This window comes from Oncorhynchus nerka, linkage group LG12 (genome assembly GCF_034236695.1).
Source record: "Oncorhynchus nerka isolate Pitt River linkage group LG12, Oner_Uvic_2.0, whole genome shotgun sequence".
Lineage (NCBI taxonomy): Eukaryota > Metazoa > Chordata > Actinopteri > Salmoniformes > Salmonidae > Oncorhynchus > Oncorhynchus nerka.
This window is the reverse complement of record NC_088407.1, coordinates 21116999-21130883: the sequence shown is the minus strand read 5'-3', so window position 1 is coordinate 21130883 and position 13885 is coordinate 21116999. Positions and strand designations below refer to the sequence as shown.

The following is a 13885-nucleotide window of genomic DNA, read 5'->3' as shown; positions in this document are numbered from 1 at the left end:
TACCCCCAAGAAATGAGACTCCTGAACATCTAATCAAATGGCTATCCAGACTATTTGCGTTGCCCCCCCCCCCCCCCCCCGTTTTACACAGCTGCCACTCTCTGTTGTTATCCTCTATGCATAATCACTTTCATAACTCTACTTAAATGGACATATTACCTCAGCTAACCTGTGCCCCCACACATTGAATCTGTATCGGCACCCCCCTGTATATAGTCTCGCGATTGTTATTTTACTGCTGCTCTTTAATTACTTGTTACTACATGTACTGTATTTCTTTTTCTTATCCGTATTTTTTTAACTGCATTGTTGGTTAGGGACTCGTAAGTAAGTCTTTCACTGTAAGGTCTGCACCTGATTCGGCACATGTGACTAATAAAATCAGATTTGATTTGATTTGACATAAAGAAGGAGATTATCAAGCTGGATGAGCTGAGTGTAAATACACTGAAATAAAGTTCTCACCAAAAAATATATGTACATCAATCAACAATAACAAAGGGAAGCTTACAAGCCACCAAAATCTGAAAACGTCAACTTGCAAAATCATAAAATTCAGCATTTGTGAAATTCCATTCAGTGATATTAAACTCAGTAAACACAATCATATATCAATGGTAACTTAACAATCATATAAATGGTTGTTCAGCTTACAGTTCGTACTGTAATGATCACACTAAGGATTCGTTCTGTTCGATGACATCACATGGTATCTGGTCTTGAGGAGATTTGACTGTTGAACACAAACCTACAGGAAAAAAACAGATGGAAAGTATCATTAGAGAGAAACTGATCCAACTGCTCTTTCAAATGTACACAGCTATAAAATGTAAACAGAGAGCATGACATATAGGAGATTATCCAGCTGGATAAACTGGTTGTAAATACACTGAAATAAAGTTCTCACCTCGAGCCCTGCAGCATTTCACCGTCAGCACGATGGACACCAGTAGAAAGGGAGACATCACCAGTAGACCACACAGCAGCCTGGTCAGAGAGATGGAGACAACGGAACCTGGAGGGACTAGAAAAACACATGTTTTACCATCAAGACACTTGAAAACACACTGCTCTTCTGACATCTCAGCCTTGGGGTTAGGATTTGTTTCCAGATATCTAAATGCACAGGTCAGAGTCACAGAGTCTCCTTCAGTCACAGGACAGGACTCTCCAGGATCACATCACCATCTGTGTAACAGAATATATAAATAATACTATAAATCTGGAGTCATCACTCACAATATATCAACATCTTATGAGCGTGTATTTATGAGATGCAAACATTCAGTTTAAGAATTGAACATCGTATCACATAAATGTAAAAATGTTAGTGATTGTTGTACAATAGACAAACCATTTACTGTGATGTTGACAGCATTACTGTACTCTCCTGATCCAGACTCACACCAGAACACCCCACTGTACCATGTGTCCAATGATGTGATGGTGCAGGTGGATTCTGTTATTGATCCCCAGTTAGAGACACACCCTGACTTCACTCTTCTCTCTCTGTAGCTCATCAGTCTCCATCCAGTAGAATTCCCCTTCAGCTCACAGCTCAGTGAGAGAGACTTTGATGTAAAGTGTTGAGTTGGGTTGGGATTTACTGTAAGAGACACTGAAGGCTGCAGATCTGAAACAAAGAGAGACAGCCAAACATATAGTTATATAGACACATGAGGGTGACTTAAAGATGATTTAATACAGTTTAAATGCAGTTAGTTACCTCCTGACCAGAGAAACTGAGGTTCACTGTAGAGTGTGTCATAGACTGGGTCTCCTCTCCCAGCTCTACACACATATCCTCCTGTGTGAGTAGGACCAGCAGGGATCAGAGTGTAGGAGTCTTCACTAGTCACATTGTCAGATAGGGGCTGTAGAGAGTAAGACTTGTCTGATAGGGAGGGTAACCCAGCTCTGTAGGGAACAGTCCTGTACCAGGAGAACCTCCAGCCTGTAGACGTCTTGTCAACTTCACAGCTCAGAGACACGGAGTCTCCAGCGTTCAGCCACTGAGGAGAGATACTCAGGACAGGTTGAGGTTGATCTGTGATTTGATAGAGGACAGGTTTCAACCTTTCAGTCTTAGAAAGTATTCTACTGAACCCAATTTAATTTATACTTGATTAGATAAACTTACCAGACACGGTCAGTTTTACAGCTTCACTGGTCTTGGAGAACTTGTTTCCCTTTACACCCTCACAGGTATATGAACCACTGTTATACCAGTAGACAGGACTGATTCTGTACTCAGGCTTTGTGTTAAAGGAGATCACTACCGGACTATTCTTATACCATCTGTAGTTCCAGTCAGTGTCTCCTCCTCCCTGTATGTCACATCTCATAGTAACAGTCTCTCCACTGAATATCTGGGTCCAGTTGGGTTGGAGGGTCAGAACAGCAACAGGCCTCTCTGCATAGACACACAGACAACTAACTGAATAAATAGTTGCACAATTTGAATGTATTAATTTATCAATAGGTCTACTCATGAATATAGCTTCAAGTTAGCTATAATTGTTGTGATACAATGAGCAGACAAAATATTATACCCTAGATTACTCTCTATCCACACTAACAGCCATTTATCATAAAACTCACCAGTAATGTTTATCTGGACTGGGTCACTGTACAGGGTGTAGTAGACTGGGTCTCCTCTCCCAGCTCTGCACCAGTACTGTCCTCCATCAGAGACCCTGACCCAGCTGAGTGTGTAGGAGTATCCAGAGGTTGTGGTTACTGGTGTAGAGTCTGGTCTGTGTCTGTACCAGTAAAACTTCCATCCAGGAGACTCTACAGTACAGCTCAGTGTCACACTGTCTCCTGTGAATATACTCTCTCTGTCTGAAGTCAGTGTGGTCTTTGGCTGATAGTCTGTATGTGAATAGGTTTGAATGGTAAGATAACAATAACAACAGCAGAGAACATGGTCAGACTCAGTAACTCTACTGATGGTGAGGGTGTCTCCTGTTATAGTGTGTCTGACAGACTGGGACACTACATTATAATTCCTGTCTTTGTACCACTTATAACTCCAGATACAGTCAGACCCTACTGAACACATCAGAGCAACTGTCTCTTCGGGGGAACACAGGGTTTGGATCTACAGTTCAGTTGAGCATAGTGCAAATAGTTAGAGCATTGGACAAGTAACCGAAATGTTGCAAGATCGAATCCCCGAGCTGACAAGGTAAAATTATGTCATTCTGCCCCTGAACAAGGCAGTGAACCCACGGTTCCTAGGCCATCACTGAAAATAATATTATACCAATACAATAGAGCAGGGAACAGTTCAGTAGATTAGGGTACAGTGCAATAGAGTAGGGTACAGTACAGCTGAGCACAGTACAATAGAGTAGGGTATAGTAAAGGAGAGGACAGTGCAATAGAGTAGGGTATAGTTCAGTAGAGCACAGTGCAATATAGTAGGGTACAGTAAAGTAGAGTACAGTACAATAGAGTAGGGTACAATTCAGATGAGTACAGTGCAATAGAGTAGGTTCTAGTTCACTAGATTACAGTACAATAGAGTAGGGTACAGTTCAGTAGAGTACAGTACAATAGAGTAGGGTACAATTCAGTTGAGCAGAGTACAATAGAGTAGGGTACAATTCAGTTGAGCAGAGTACAATAGAGTAGGTTCCAGGTCACTAGAGTGCAGTACAATAGAGTAGGGTCCAGTTCAGTAGAGCACAGGGCAAAACATTCAATTAGAGTACAGTAGAGTACAGTTCAGAAGAGCACAGTACAATAGAGTAGGGTACAGTACAGTACCGTACAATAGAGTAGGGTACAATTCAGTAGAGCACAGTACAATAGAGTAGGATACAGTAAAGGAGAGGACAGTGCAAGAGAGAAGGGTATAGTTCAGTAGAGCACAGTGCAATATAGTAGGGTACAGTAGATTAGGGTAAAGTAGAGTACAGTACAATAGAGTAGGGTACAATTAAGATGAGCACAGTGCAATAGAGTAGGTTCCAGTTCACTAGATTACAGTACAATAGAGTAGGGTCCAGTTCAGTAGAGCACAGGGCAAAACATTAAATTAGAGTACAGTAGTGTACAGTACAATAGAGTAGGGTACAGTTCAGTAGAGCATAGTACAAACGAATGGGGCACAGTAGAGCAGAGCACAGTGCAATAGAGTAGAGTATAGTTCAGTAGAGCACAGTACAATAGAGTAGGGTACAGTACAGGAGAGCACAGTACAAAATAGGGTATATATCAGCAGAGTACAGTACAATTGTAACGGCTTTCTAATGGTGAAGGAGAGTCGGACCAAACTGCAGCGTGTCTATTGTGATTCATCTTTAATAAACAAACGTAACACACAACAAAACACTACAAAACGAAAACAGCCTATACAAGTGTCTACTAACCTCTAACCAGGACATCAAGACACACAGGACCATCACCCACAATACAACCAAAGAATATGGCTGCCTAAATATGGTTCCCAATCAGAGACAACGGTAAACACCTGCCTCTGATTGAGAACCACTTCAGACAGCCATAGACTCTCCTAGAACACCCCACTAAGCTACAATCCCACTATACACACATTCCAAAATCCCAAGACAAAACACACCACAATACAAAAACTCTATGCCACACCCTGGCCTGACCCAATACATGAAGAAAACACAAAATACTTAGACCAGGGCGTGACAACAATAGATTAGGTACAGTTCTGTGGAGTTCAGTGCAATAGAGTAGGGTACAGTACAGTAGATCACAGTACAATAGAGTAGGGTATAGTTCAGTAGAGTACAGTACAATAGAGTAGGGTACAGTTCAGTAGAGTACAGTACAATAGAGTAGGGCACAGTTCAGTAGAGCACAGTACAATAGAGTAGGGTACAGTTCAGTAGAGCACAGTATAATAGAGTAGGGTACAGTACAGTAGAGGGCAATAGAGTAGGGTACAGTACAGTAGAGTACAAAAGAGTAGGGTACAGTACAGTAGAGTACAATAGAGTAGGGTACAGTACAGTAGAGTACAATAGAGTAGGGTTCAGTACAGTAGAGTACAATAGAGTAGGGTACAGTTCAGTAGAGCAGGGTACAGTAGAGCAGGGTACAGTAGAGTAGTATATAGTATTAGTAGTGTTTTGGTCAAATGTTTGTCAATGTTTGGGGTCTTGGAGGGTTGGAACCTCCCTGTTGTCTATTCATCTCAATACTCTACTCTTTTTCCTGAAGTGTCCACAACCCACATGGTGGTCCTCTGTAACACAGTTGGTAGATTATGGCACATGCAACATTAACATGTAGATGTGCTGCCCGTGTTGTAACAGACACCATAATGGCACTGATACAAAGATGAAACCTCTATATAAATGTTTTCCTTTATGTTCAAACACGAAGTTTAGGAGTCAGTGTTTGGGACAGACTCCTCTCAATAGAAATACAGTGTGTATATAAACAATTACTCTGTAATAAACTTATTTAACAATATGTTTGTTATTGCTTTGGAGTTTGGAGACTTCACAGAACAACACTGTCCCAATACTTTAACGAAGAATTCTGACACAATATAAATAGTGTCCTTCTTGATGACAAAAAACACAAAGTAACTCACCTTTTACAGTGAGAGTGACAGGATCACCTGGTTGTGAAGATGTGGGTCTAGACACTCTGTTCCCTTCACACCAGTAGAGACCCTGGTCAGACTCAGCAGCTGTACTGATGGTGAGGGTGTCTCCTGTTATAGTGTGTCTGACAGACTGGGACACTACATTATAATTCCTGTCTTTGTACCACTGATAGTTCCATCTACGGTCAGACCCAACTGAACACATCAGAGTAACTGTCTCTCCAGTGTATGCAAGGTTTGGCCTCACAGTCAGAGTAGTTTTGGGAAGAGCTGTGAAAATAATGCACAAAACACCTGGATACCTGTCTGGTAATTCAGCTGATGCTGTAACATTGTGATATAAGTATATTTTACATATGTTGACTCCATTCAGTTAGAATTTACATAAATGTCTATAAAGGCAAATGCAGTCAGAGCAACAATCTTTCCAAAGTAGGATCTGACTTCAGTAAGTAGTACAGTAACTATTATTTTAGACATATAAACTATATATGCAAAAGTATGTGGACACCCTTTCAAATTAGTGGCTTCGGCTTGTTCAGCCACATCCGTTACTGACATGAGTATAAAATCAAGCACACAGCCATGCAATCTCCATGGACAAACATTGGCAGTAGAATAGCTTTACTGAAGAGCTCAGTGACTTTCAATGTGACACCGTCATAGGATGCCACCTGTCTAACAACTCAGTTTGTCAGATTTCTGCCATGATAGAGCTAACTGTAGTCAACTGTAAGTGCTGTTATTGTGAAGTGGAAACATCTAGGAGCAACAACGGCTGCAATATGGTAGGCCATACAAGCGCACAGAACGGGACCGCCGAGTGCTGAAGTGCGGAGCGCGTAAAAATGGTCTGTCCTCCATTGAAACACTAACTACTGCATTCCAAACTGCCTCTAGAAGCAAACTCAGCACAATAAATGTTAGTCGGGAGCTTCATGATATGTGTTTCCATGCCCGAGAAGCTGCACACAAGCATAATATAACCAGTACAATAGAGCAGGGAACAGTTCAGTAGATTAGGGTACAGTGCAATAGAGTAGGGTACAGTACAGTTGAGCACAGTACAATAGAGTAGGGTATAGTAAAGGAGAGGACAGTGCAATAGAGTAGGGTATAGTTCAGTAGAGCACAGTGCAATATAGTAGGGTACAGTAGAGTAGGGTACAGTAAAGTAGAGTACAGTACAATAGTGTAGGGTACAATTCAGATGAGCACAGTGCAATAGAGTAGGTTCTAGTTCACTAGATTACAGTACAATAGAGTAGGGTCCAGTTCAGTAGAGCACAGGGCAAAACATTCAATTAGAGTACAGTAGAGTACAGTTCAGAAGAGCACAGTACAATAGAGTAGGGTACAGTACAGTGGAGCACAGTACAATAGAGTAGGGTACAGTTCAGTAGAGTACAGTACAATAGAGTAGGGTACAATTCAGTAGAGCACAGTACAATAGAGTAGGATACAGTAAAGGAGAGGACAGTGCAATAGAGTAGGGTATAGTTCAGTAGAGCACAGTGCAATATAGTAGGGTACAGTAGATTAGGGTACAGTAAAGTAGAGTACAGTACAATAGAGTAGGGTACAATTCAGATGAGCACAGTGCAATAGAGTAGGTTCCAGTTCACTAGATTACAGTACAATAGAGTAGGGTCCAGTTCAGTAGAGCACAGTGCAAAACATTCAATTAGAGTACAGTAGAGTACAGTACAATAGAGTAGGGTACAGTTAAGTAGAGCATAGTACAAACGAGTAGGGCACAGTAGAGCAGAGCACAGTGCAATAGAGTCGAGTATAGTTCAGTAGAGCACAGTAGAATAGAGTAGGGTACAGTACAGTAGAGTACACTAGAATAGGGTAGTGTTCAGTAGAGCACAGTACAATAGAGTAGGGTACAGTACAGGAGAGCACAGTACAAAATAGTAGGGTATATATCAGCAGAGTACAGTACAATAGATTAGGGTACAGTTCTGTGGAGTTCAGTACAATAGAGTAGGGTACAGTACAGTAGATCACAGTACAATAGAGTAGGGTATAGTTCAGTAGAGTACAGTACAATAGAGTAGGGTACAGTTCAGTAGAGTACAGTACAATAGAGTAGGGCACAGTTCAGTAGAGCACAGTACAATAGAGTAGGGTACAGTTCAGTAGAGCACAGTATAATAGAGTAGGGTACAGTACAGTAGAGGACAATAGAGTAGGGTACAGTACAGTAGAGTACAATAGAGTAGGGTACAGTACAGTAGAGTACAATAGAGTACAATAGAGTAGGGTTCAGTACAGTAGAGTACAATAGAGTAGGGTACAGTTCAGTAGAGCAGGGTACAGTAGAGCAGGGTACAGTAGAGTAGTATATAGTATTAGTAGTGTTTTGGTCAAATGTTTGTCAATGTTTGGGGTCTTGGAGGGTTGGAACCTCCCTGTTGTCTATTCATCTCAATACTCTACTCTTTTTCCTGAAGTGTCCACAACCCACATGGTGGTCCTCTGTAACACAGTTGGTAGATTATGGCACATGCAACATTAACATGTAGATGTGCTGCCCGTGTTGTAACAGACACCATAATGGCACTGATACAAAGATGAAACCTCTATATAAATGTTTTCCTTTATGTTCAAACACGAAGTTTAGGAGTCAGTGTTTGGGACAGACTCCTCTCAATAGAAATACAGTGTGTATATAAACAATTACTCTGTAATAAACTTATTTAACAATATGTTTGTTATTGCTTTGGAGTTTGGAGACTTCACAGAACAACACTGTCCCAATACTTTAACTAAGAATTCTGACACAATATAAATAGTGTCCTTCTTGATGACAAAAAAACACAAAGTAACTCACCTTTTACAGTGAGAGTGACAGGATCACTTGGTTGTGAAGATGTGGGTCTAGACACTCTGTTCCCTTCACACCAGTAGAGACCCTGGTCAGACTCAGCAGCTGTACTGATGGTGAGGGTGTCTCCTGTTATAGTGTGTCTGACAGACTGGGACACTACATTATAATTCCTGTCTTTGTACCACTGATAGTTCCATCTACTGTCAGACCCAACTGAACACATCAGAGTAACTGTCTCTCCAGTGTATGCAAGGTTTGGCCTCACAGTCAGAGTAGTTTTGGGAAGAGCTGTGAAAATAATGCACAAAACACCTGGATACCTGTCTGGTAATTCAGCTGATGCTGTAACATTGTGATATAAGTATATTTTACATATGTTGACTCCATTCAGTTAGAATTTACATAAATGTCTATAAAGGCAAATGCAGTCAGAGCAACAATCTTTCCAAAGTAGGATCTGACTTCAGTAAGTAGTACAGTAACTATTATTTTAGACATATAAACTATATATGCAAAAGTATGTGGACACCCTTTCAAATTAGTGGCTTCGGCTTGTTCAGCCACATCCGTTACTGACATGAGTATAAAATCAAGCACACAGCCATGCAATCTCCATGGACAAACATTGGCAGTAGAATAGCTTTACTGAAGAGCTCAGTGACTTTCAATGTGACACCGTCATAGGATGCCACCTGTCTAACAACTCAGTTTGTCAGATTTCTGCCATGATAGAGCTAACTGTAGTCAACTGTAAGTGCTGTTATTGTGAAGTGGAAACGTCTAGGAGCAACAACGGCTGCAATATGGTAGGCCACACAAGAAAAATTGTCTGTCCTCGGTTGAAACACTAACTACTGCGTTCCAAACTGGATACAGTTTGGATACATAAGTATCTGTTTCAAATTACATTGTTATAGTGATACTAACGATAGTGAACTTACCAGTGACACTGATGGTGACGGCATCACTGGGTTGTGATCTCTGTGGCCGATCTGTCCTCAGCCCCTCACATCTGTACTGACCAGCCTGACCAGTCTGAGTGATGGGGATGGTGATATCTTTGGCTTTACTGGTCTGACTGGGAAGGTAATGTTTGTCTCTGAACCAGTGGTACATCCAGTCTGTGTAGTCTGATATGTCACACTGCAGAGTGACTGTCTCTCCAGGGTAGAGGAGAGCCTGTGGAGTGACTATCTTCACTGAGGCCGTGGGCAGAGCTGTGGAAACAGTTATATGAAGACAAATGCAGTCAGAGCAACAATCTTTCCAAAGTATGATCTGACTTCAGTAATTAGTACGGTAACTATTATTTTAGATATATAAACTATATATGCAAAAGTATGTGGACCCCCTTTCAAATTAGTGGATTTGGCTTTTTCAGCCACACCCGTTGCTGACATGTGTATAAAATAAAGCACACAGCCATGCAATCTCCATAGACAAACATTGGCAGTAGAATGGCCTTACTGAAGAGCTCAGTGACTTTCAATGTGACACCGTCACGGTCGCATCTGCACTCGGTCCGCAGGTAGTATTACATTTCATTACATTTCATTATAGTACAACGGTTTGATTTGTCTAATCTTAGCAATTTTTCTTCTTAGCTAGCTACATAGCCGTCTTTGTATCATAGATAATTGCGTAATTATCGTATTTCGTCGTCCTAACGCAGTCTACACCGCCCTGCAGCTAGCTAGCTAGCTAACGTCTACCGTTAGCTAGTCCACCGTCTACCGATTAGCAGCACAACTTACACTCAACTGAACGACTTGATTAGTGTAGTGTTAGCTAGCTACATAGTTGTCTTTGCTGTCTTCGTATCCAAGATAATTGTGTAGTTTAGAGTGTGTAGTTTTAGAGTGATTATCTTAATTTACCGAGGTTAGCTAGCCAGCTATTCGTCGTCCTTAACGTAACAGAACTTCCGCACTCAACAATCCGGTCGCATTTCGCTTCGCTCCACAGGTAGTATCACATTTTTCATTTCATTACAGTACAACGGCTTGATTTGTTTGATCGTAGCTAGCTACATAGCTAGCTACATAGCCGTCTTTGTATCAAAAATAATTGTGTAGTCTTGAGCGATTTCCTAGGTTAGCTAGCCAGCTATTGTCGTTCTTTTAACGCAACGTAACGTAAATCAACACTGCTAGCTAGCCAGCTAGCCCTGAATAGCAGCACAGTAGCACAGTAGAAACCATTACACTCAACGGAACGACTTGATTAGTGTAGTGTCAACAACGCAGACACTGCCAGCTAGCCTACATAGTCAACAACGCAGCCTCTGCCAGCTAGCCTACTTCAGCAGTACTGTATCATTTTAATCATTTTAGTCAATAAGATTCTTGCTACGTAAGCAACTTTCTGAACACTCGAGACGTGTAGTCCACTTGTCATTCCAATCTCCTTTGCATTAGCGTAGCCTCTTGTGTAGCCTGTCAACTATGTGTCTGTCTATCCCTGTTCTCTCCTCTCTGCACAGACCATACAAACGCTCCACACCGCGTGGCCGCGGCCACCCTAATCTGGTGGTCCCAGCGCGCACGACCCACGTGGAGTTCCAGGTCTCCGGTAGCCTCTGGAACTGCCGATCTGAGGCCAACAAGGCAGAGTTCATCTCAGCCTATGCCTCCCTCCAGTCCCTCGACTTCTTGGCACTGACGGAAACATGGATCACCACAGACAACACTGCTACTCCTACTGCTCTCTCTTCGTCTGCCCACGTGTTCTCGCACACCCCGAGAGCTTCTGGTCAGCGGGGTGGTGGCACCGGGATCCTCATCTCTCCCAAGTGGTCATTCTCTCTTTCTCCCCTACCCATCTGTCTATCGCCTCCTTTGAATTCCATGCTGTCACAGTTACCAGCCCTTTCAAGCTTAACATCCTTATCATTTATCGCCCTCCAGGTTCCCTCGGAGAGTTCATCAATGAGCTTGATGCCTTGATAAGCTCCTTTCCTGAGGAAGGCTCACCTCTCACAGTTCTGGGCGACTTTAACCTCCCCACGTCTACCTTTGACTCATTCCTCTCTGCCTCCTTCTTTCCACTCCTCTCCTCTTTTGACCTCACCCTCTCTCACCTCCCCCTACTCACAAGGCAGGAAATACGCTCGACCTCATCTTTACTAGATGCTGTTCTTCCACTAACCTCATTGCAACTCCCTCCAAGTCTCCGACCACTACCTTGTATCCTTCTCCCTCTCGCTCTCATCCAACACTTCCCACACTGCCCCTACTCGGATGGTATCGCGCCGTCCCAACCTTCGCTCTCTCTCCCCCGCTACTCTCTCCTCTTCCATCCTATCATCTCTTCCCTCTGCTCAAACCTTCTCCAACCTATCTCCTGATTCTGCCTCCTCAACCCTCCTCTCCTCCCTTTCTGCATCCTTTGACTCTCTATGTCCCCTATCCTCCAGGCCGGCTCGGTCCTCCCCTCCCGCTCCGTGGCTCAACGACTCATTGCGAGCTCACAGAACAGGGCTCCGGGCAGCTGAGCGGAAATGGAGGAAAACTTGCCTCCCTGCGGACCTGACATCCTTTCACTCCCTCCTCTCTACATTTTCCTCTTCTCTCTCTGCTGCTAAAGCCACTTTCTACCACTCTAAATTCCAAGCATCTGCCTCTAACCCTAGGAAGCTCTTTGCAACCTTCTCCTCCCTCCTGAATCCTCCTCCTCCCCCTCCCCCCCCTCCTCCCTCTCTGCAGATGACTTCGTCAACCATTGTGAAAAGAAGGTCGACGACATCCGATCCTCGTTTGCTAAGTCAAACGACACCGCTGGTTCTGCTCACACTGCCCTACCCTGTGCTCTGACCTCTTTCTCCCCCCTCTCTCCAGATGAAATCTCGCGTCTTGTGACGGCCGGCCGCCCAACAACCTGCCCGCTTGACCCTATCCCCTCCTCTCTTCTCCAGACCATTTCCGGAGACCTTCTCCCTTACCTCACCTCGCTCATCAACTCATCCCTGACCGCTGGCTACGTCCCTTCCGTCTTCAAGAGAGCGAGAGTTGCAACCCTTCTGAAAAAACCTACACTCGATCCCTCCGATGTCAACAACTACAGACCAGTATCCCTTCTTTCTTTTCTCTCCAAAACTCTTGAACGTGCCGTCCTTGGCCAGCTCTCCCGCTATCTCTCTCAGAATGACCTTCTTGATCCAAATCAGTCAGGTTTCAAGACTAGTCATTCAACTGAGACTGCTCTTCTCTGTATCACGGAGGCGCTCCGCACTGCTAAAGCTAACTCTCTCTCCTCTGCTCTCATCCTTCTAGACCTATCGGCTGCCTTCGATACTGTGAACCATCAGATCCTCCTCTCCACCCTCTCCGAGTTGGGCATCTCCGGCGCGGCCCACGCTTGGATTGCGTCCTACCTGACAGGTCGCTCCTACCAGGTGGCGTGGCGAGAATCCGTCTCCACACCACGTGCTCTCACCACTGGTGTCCCCCAGGGCTCTGTTCTAGGCCCTCTCCTATTCTCACTATACACCAAGTCACTTGGCTCTGTCATAACCTCACATGGTCTCTTCTATCATTGCTATGCAGACGACACACAATTAATCTTCTCCTTTCCCCCTTCTGATGATCAGGTGGCGAATCGCATCTCTGCATGTCTGGCTGACATATCAGTGTGGATGACGGATCACCACCTCAAGCTGAACCTCGGCAAGACGGAGCTGCTCTTCCTCCCGGGGAAGGACTGCCCGTTCCATGATCTCGCCATCACGGTTGACAACTCCATTGTGTCCTCCTCCCAGAGCGCTAAGAACCTTGGCGTGATCCTGGACAACACCCTGTCGTTCTCAACTAACATCAAGGCGGTGGCCCGTTCCTGTAGGTTCATGCTCTACAACATCCGCAGAGTACGACCCTACCTCACACAGGAAGCGGCGCAGGTCCTAATCCAGGCACTTGTCATCTCCCGTCTGGATTACTGCAACTCGCTGTTGGCTGGGCTCCCTGCCTGTGCCATTAAACCCCTACAACTCATCCAGAACGCCGCAGCCCGTCTGGTGTTCAACCTTCCCAAGTTCTCTCACGTCACCCCGCTCCTCCGCTCTCTCCACTGGCTTCCAATTGAAGCTCGCATCCGCTACAAGACCATGGTGCTTGCCTACGGAGCTGTGAGGGGAACGGCACCTCAGTACCTCCAGGCTCTGATCAGGCCCTACACCCAAACAAGGGCACTGCGTTCATCCACCTCTGGCCTGCTCGCCTCCCTACCACTGAGGAAGTACAGTTCCCGCTCAGCCCAGTCAAAACTTTTCGCTGCTCTGGCCCCCCAATGGTGGAACAAACTCCCTCACGACGCCAGGACAGCGGAGTCAATCACCACCTTCCGGAGACACCTGAAACCCCACCTCTTTAAGGAATACCTAGGATAGGATAAAGTAATCCCTCTCACCCCCCCTTAAAAGATTTAGATGCACTACTGTTCCACTGGATGTCATAAGG

General features: G+C 44.3%; 2 protein-coding genes and 1 long non-coding RNA gene across 10 annotated transcripts in view; 2 read left to right on the top strand and 1 right to left on the bottom strand.

Moving 5' to 3' along the window:
- Positions 1-13885, top strand: part of LOC135574291 (uncharacterized) — a 237640-nt gene that overhangs the window by 133715 nt on the left and 90040 nt on the right. The window lies entirely within an intron of this gene.
- Positions 1-13885, bottom strand: part of LOC115118802 (Fc receptor-like protein 5) — an 83011-nt gene that overhangs the window by 2922 nt on the left and 66204 nt on the right. For 4 of the 8 annotated variants that reach the window (XM_065025376.1, XM_065025377.1, XM_065025381.1 and 1 more), the window contains 9 exons: positions 9374-9649; positions 8436-8720; positions 5582-5866; positions 2602-2874; positions 2141-2413; positions 1727-2047; positions 1355-1633; positions 908-1024; positions 655-748 (listed from right to left, as the gene is read on the bottom strand). In XM_065025376.1, the coding sequence (XP_064881448.1) occupies positions 672-748; positions 908-1024; positions 1355-1633; positions 1727-2047; positions 2141-2413; positions 2602-2874; positions 5582-5866; positions 8436-8720; positions 9374-9649 (2186 nt within the window). In that variant the 3' untranslated portion in view covers positions 655-671. Of the gene's footprint in view, positions 1-654; positions 749-907; positions 1189-1354; positions 1634-1726; positions 2048-2140; positions 2414-2601; positions 2875-5581; positions 5867-8435; positions 8721-9373; positions 9650-13885 lie in introns of those variants that run through there. The other 4 variants (XM_065025378.1, XM_065025380.1, XM_065025383.1 and 1 more) reach the window with 4 other exon arrangements.
- Positions 1-13885, top strand: part of LOC115118803 (C-type lectin domain family 4 member F-like) — a 94058-nt gene that overhangs the window by 43598 nt on the left and 36575 nt on the right. The gene's annotated exons all lie outside the window — the stretch shown is intronic.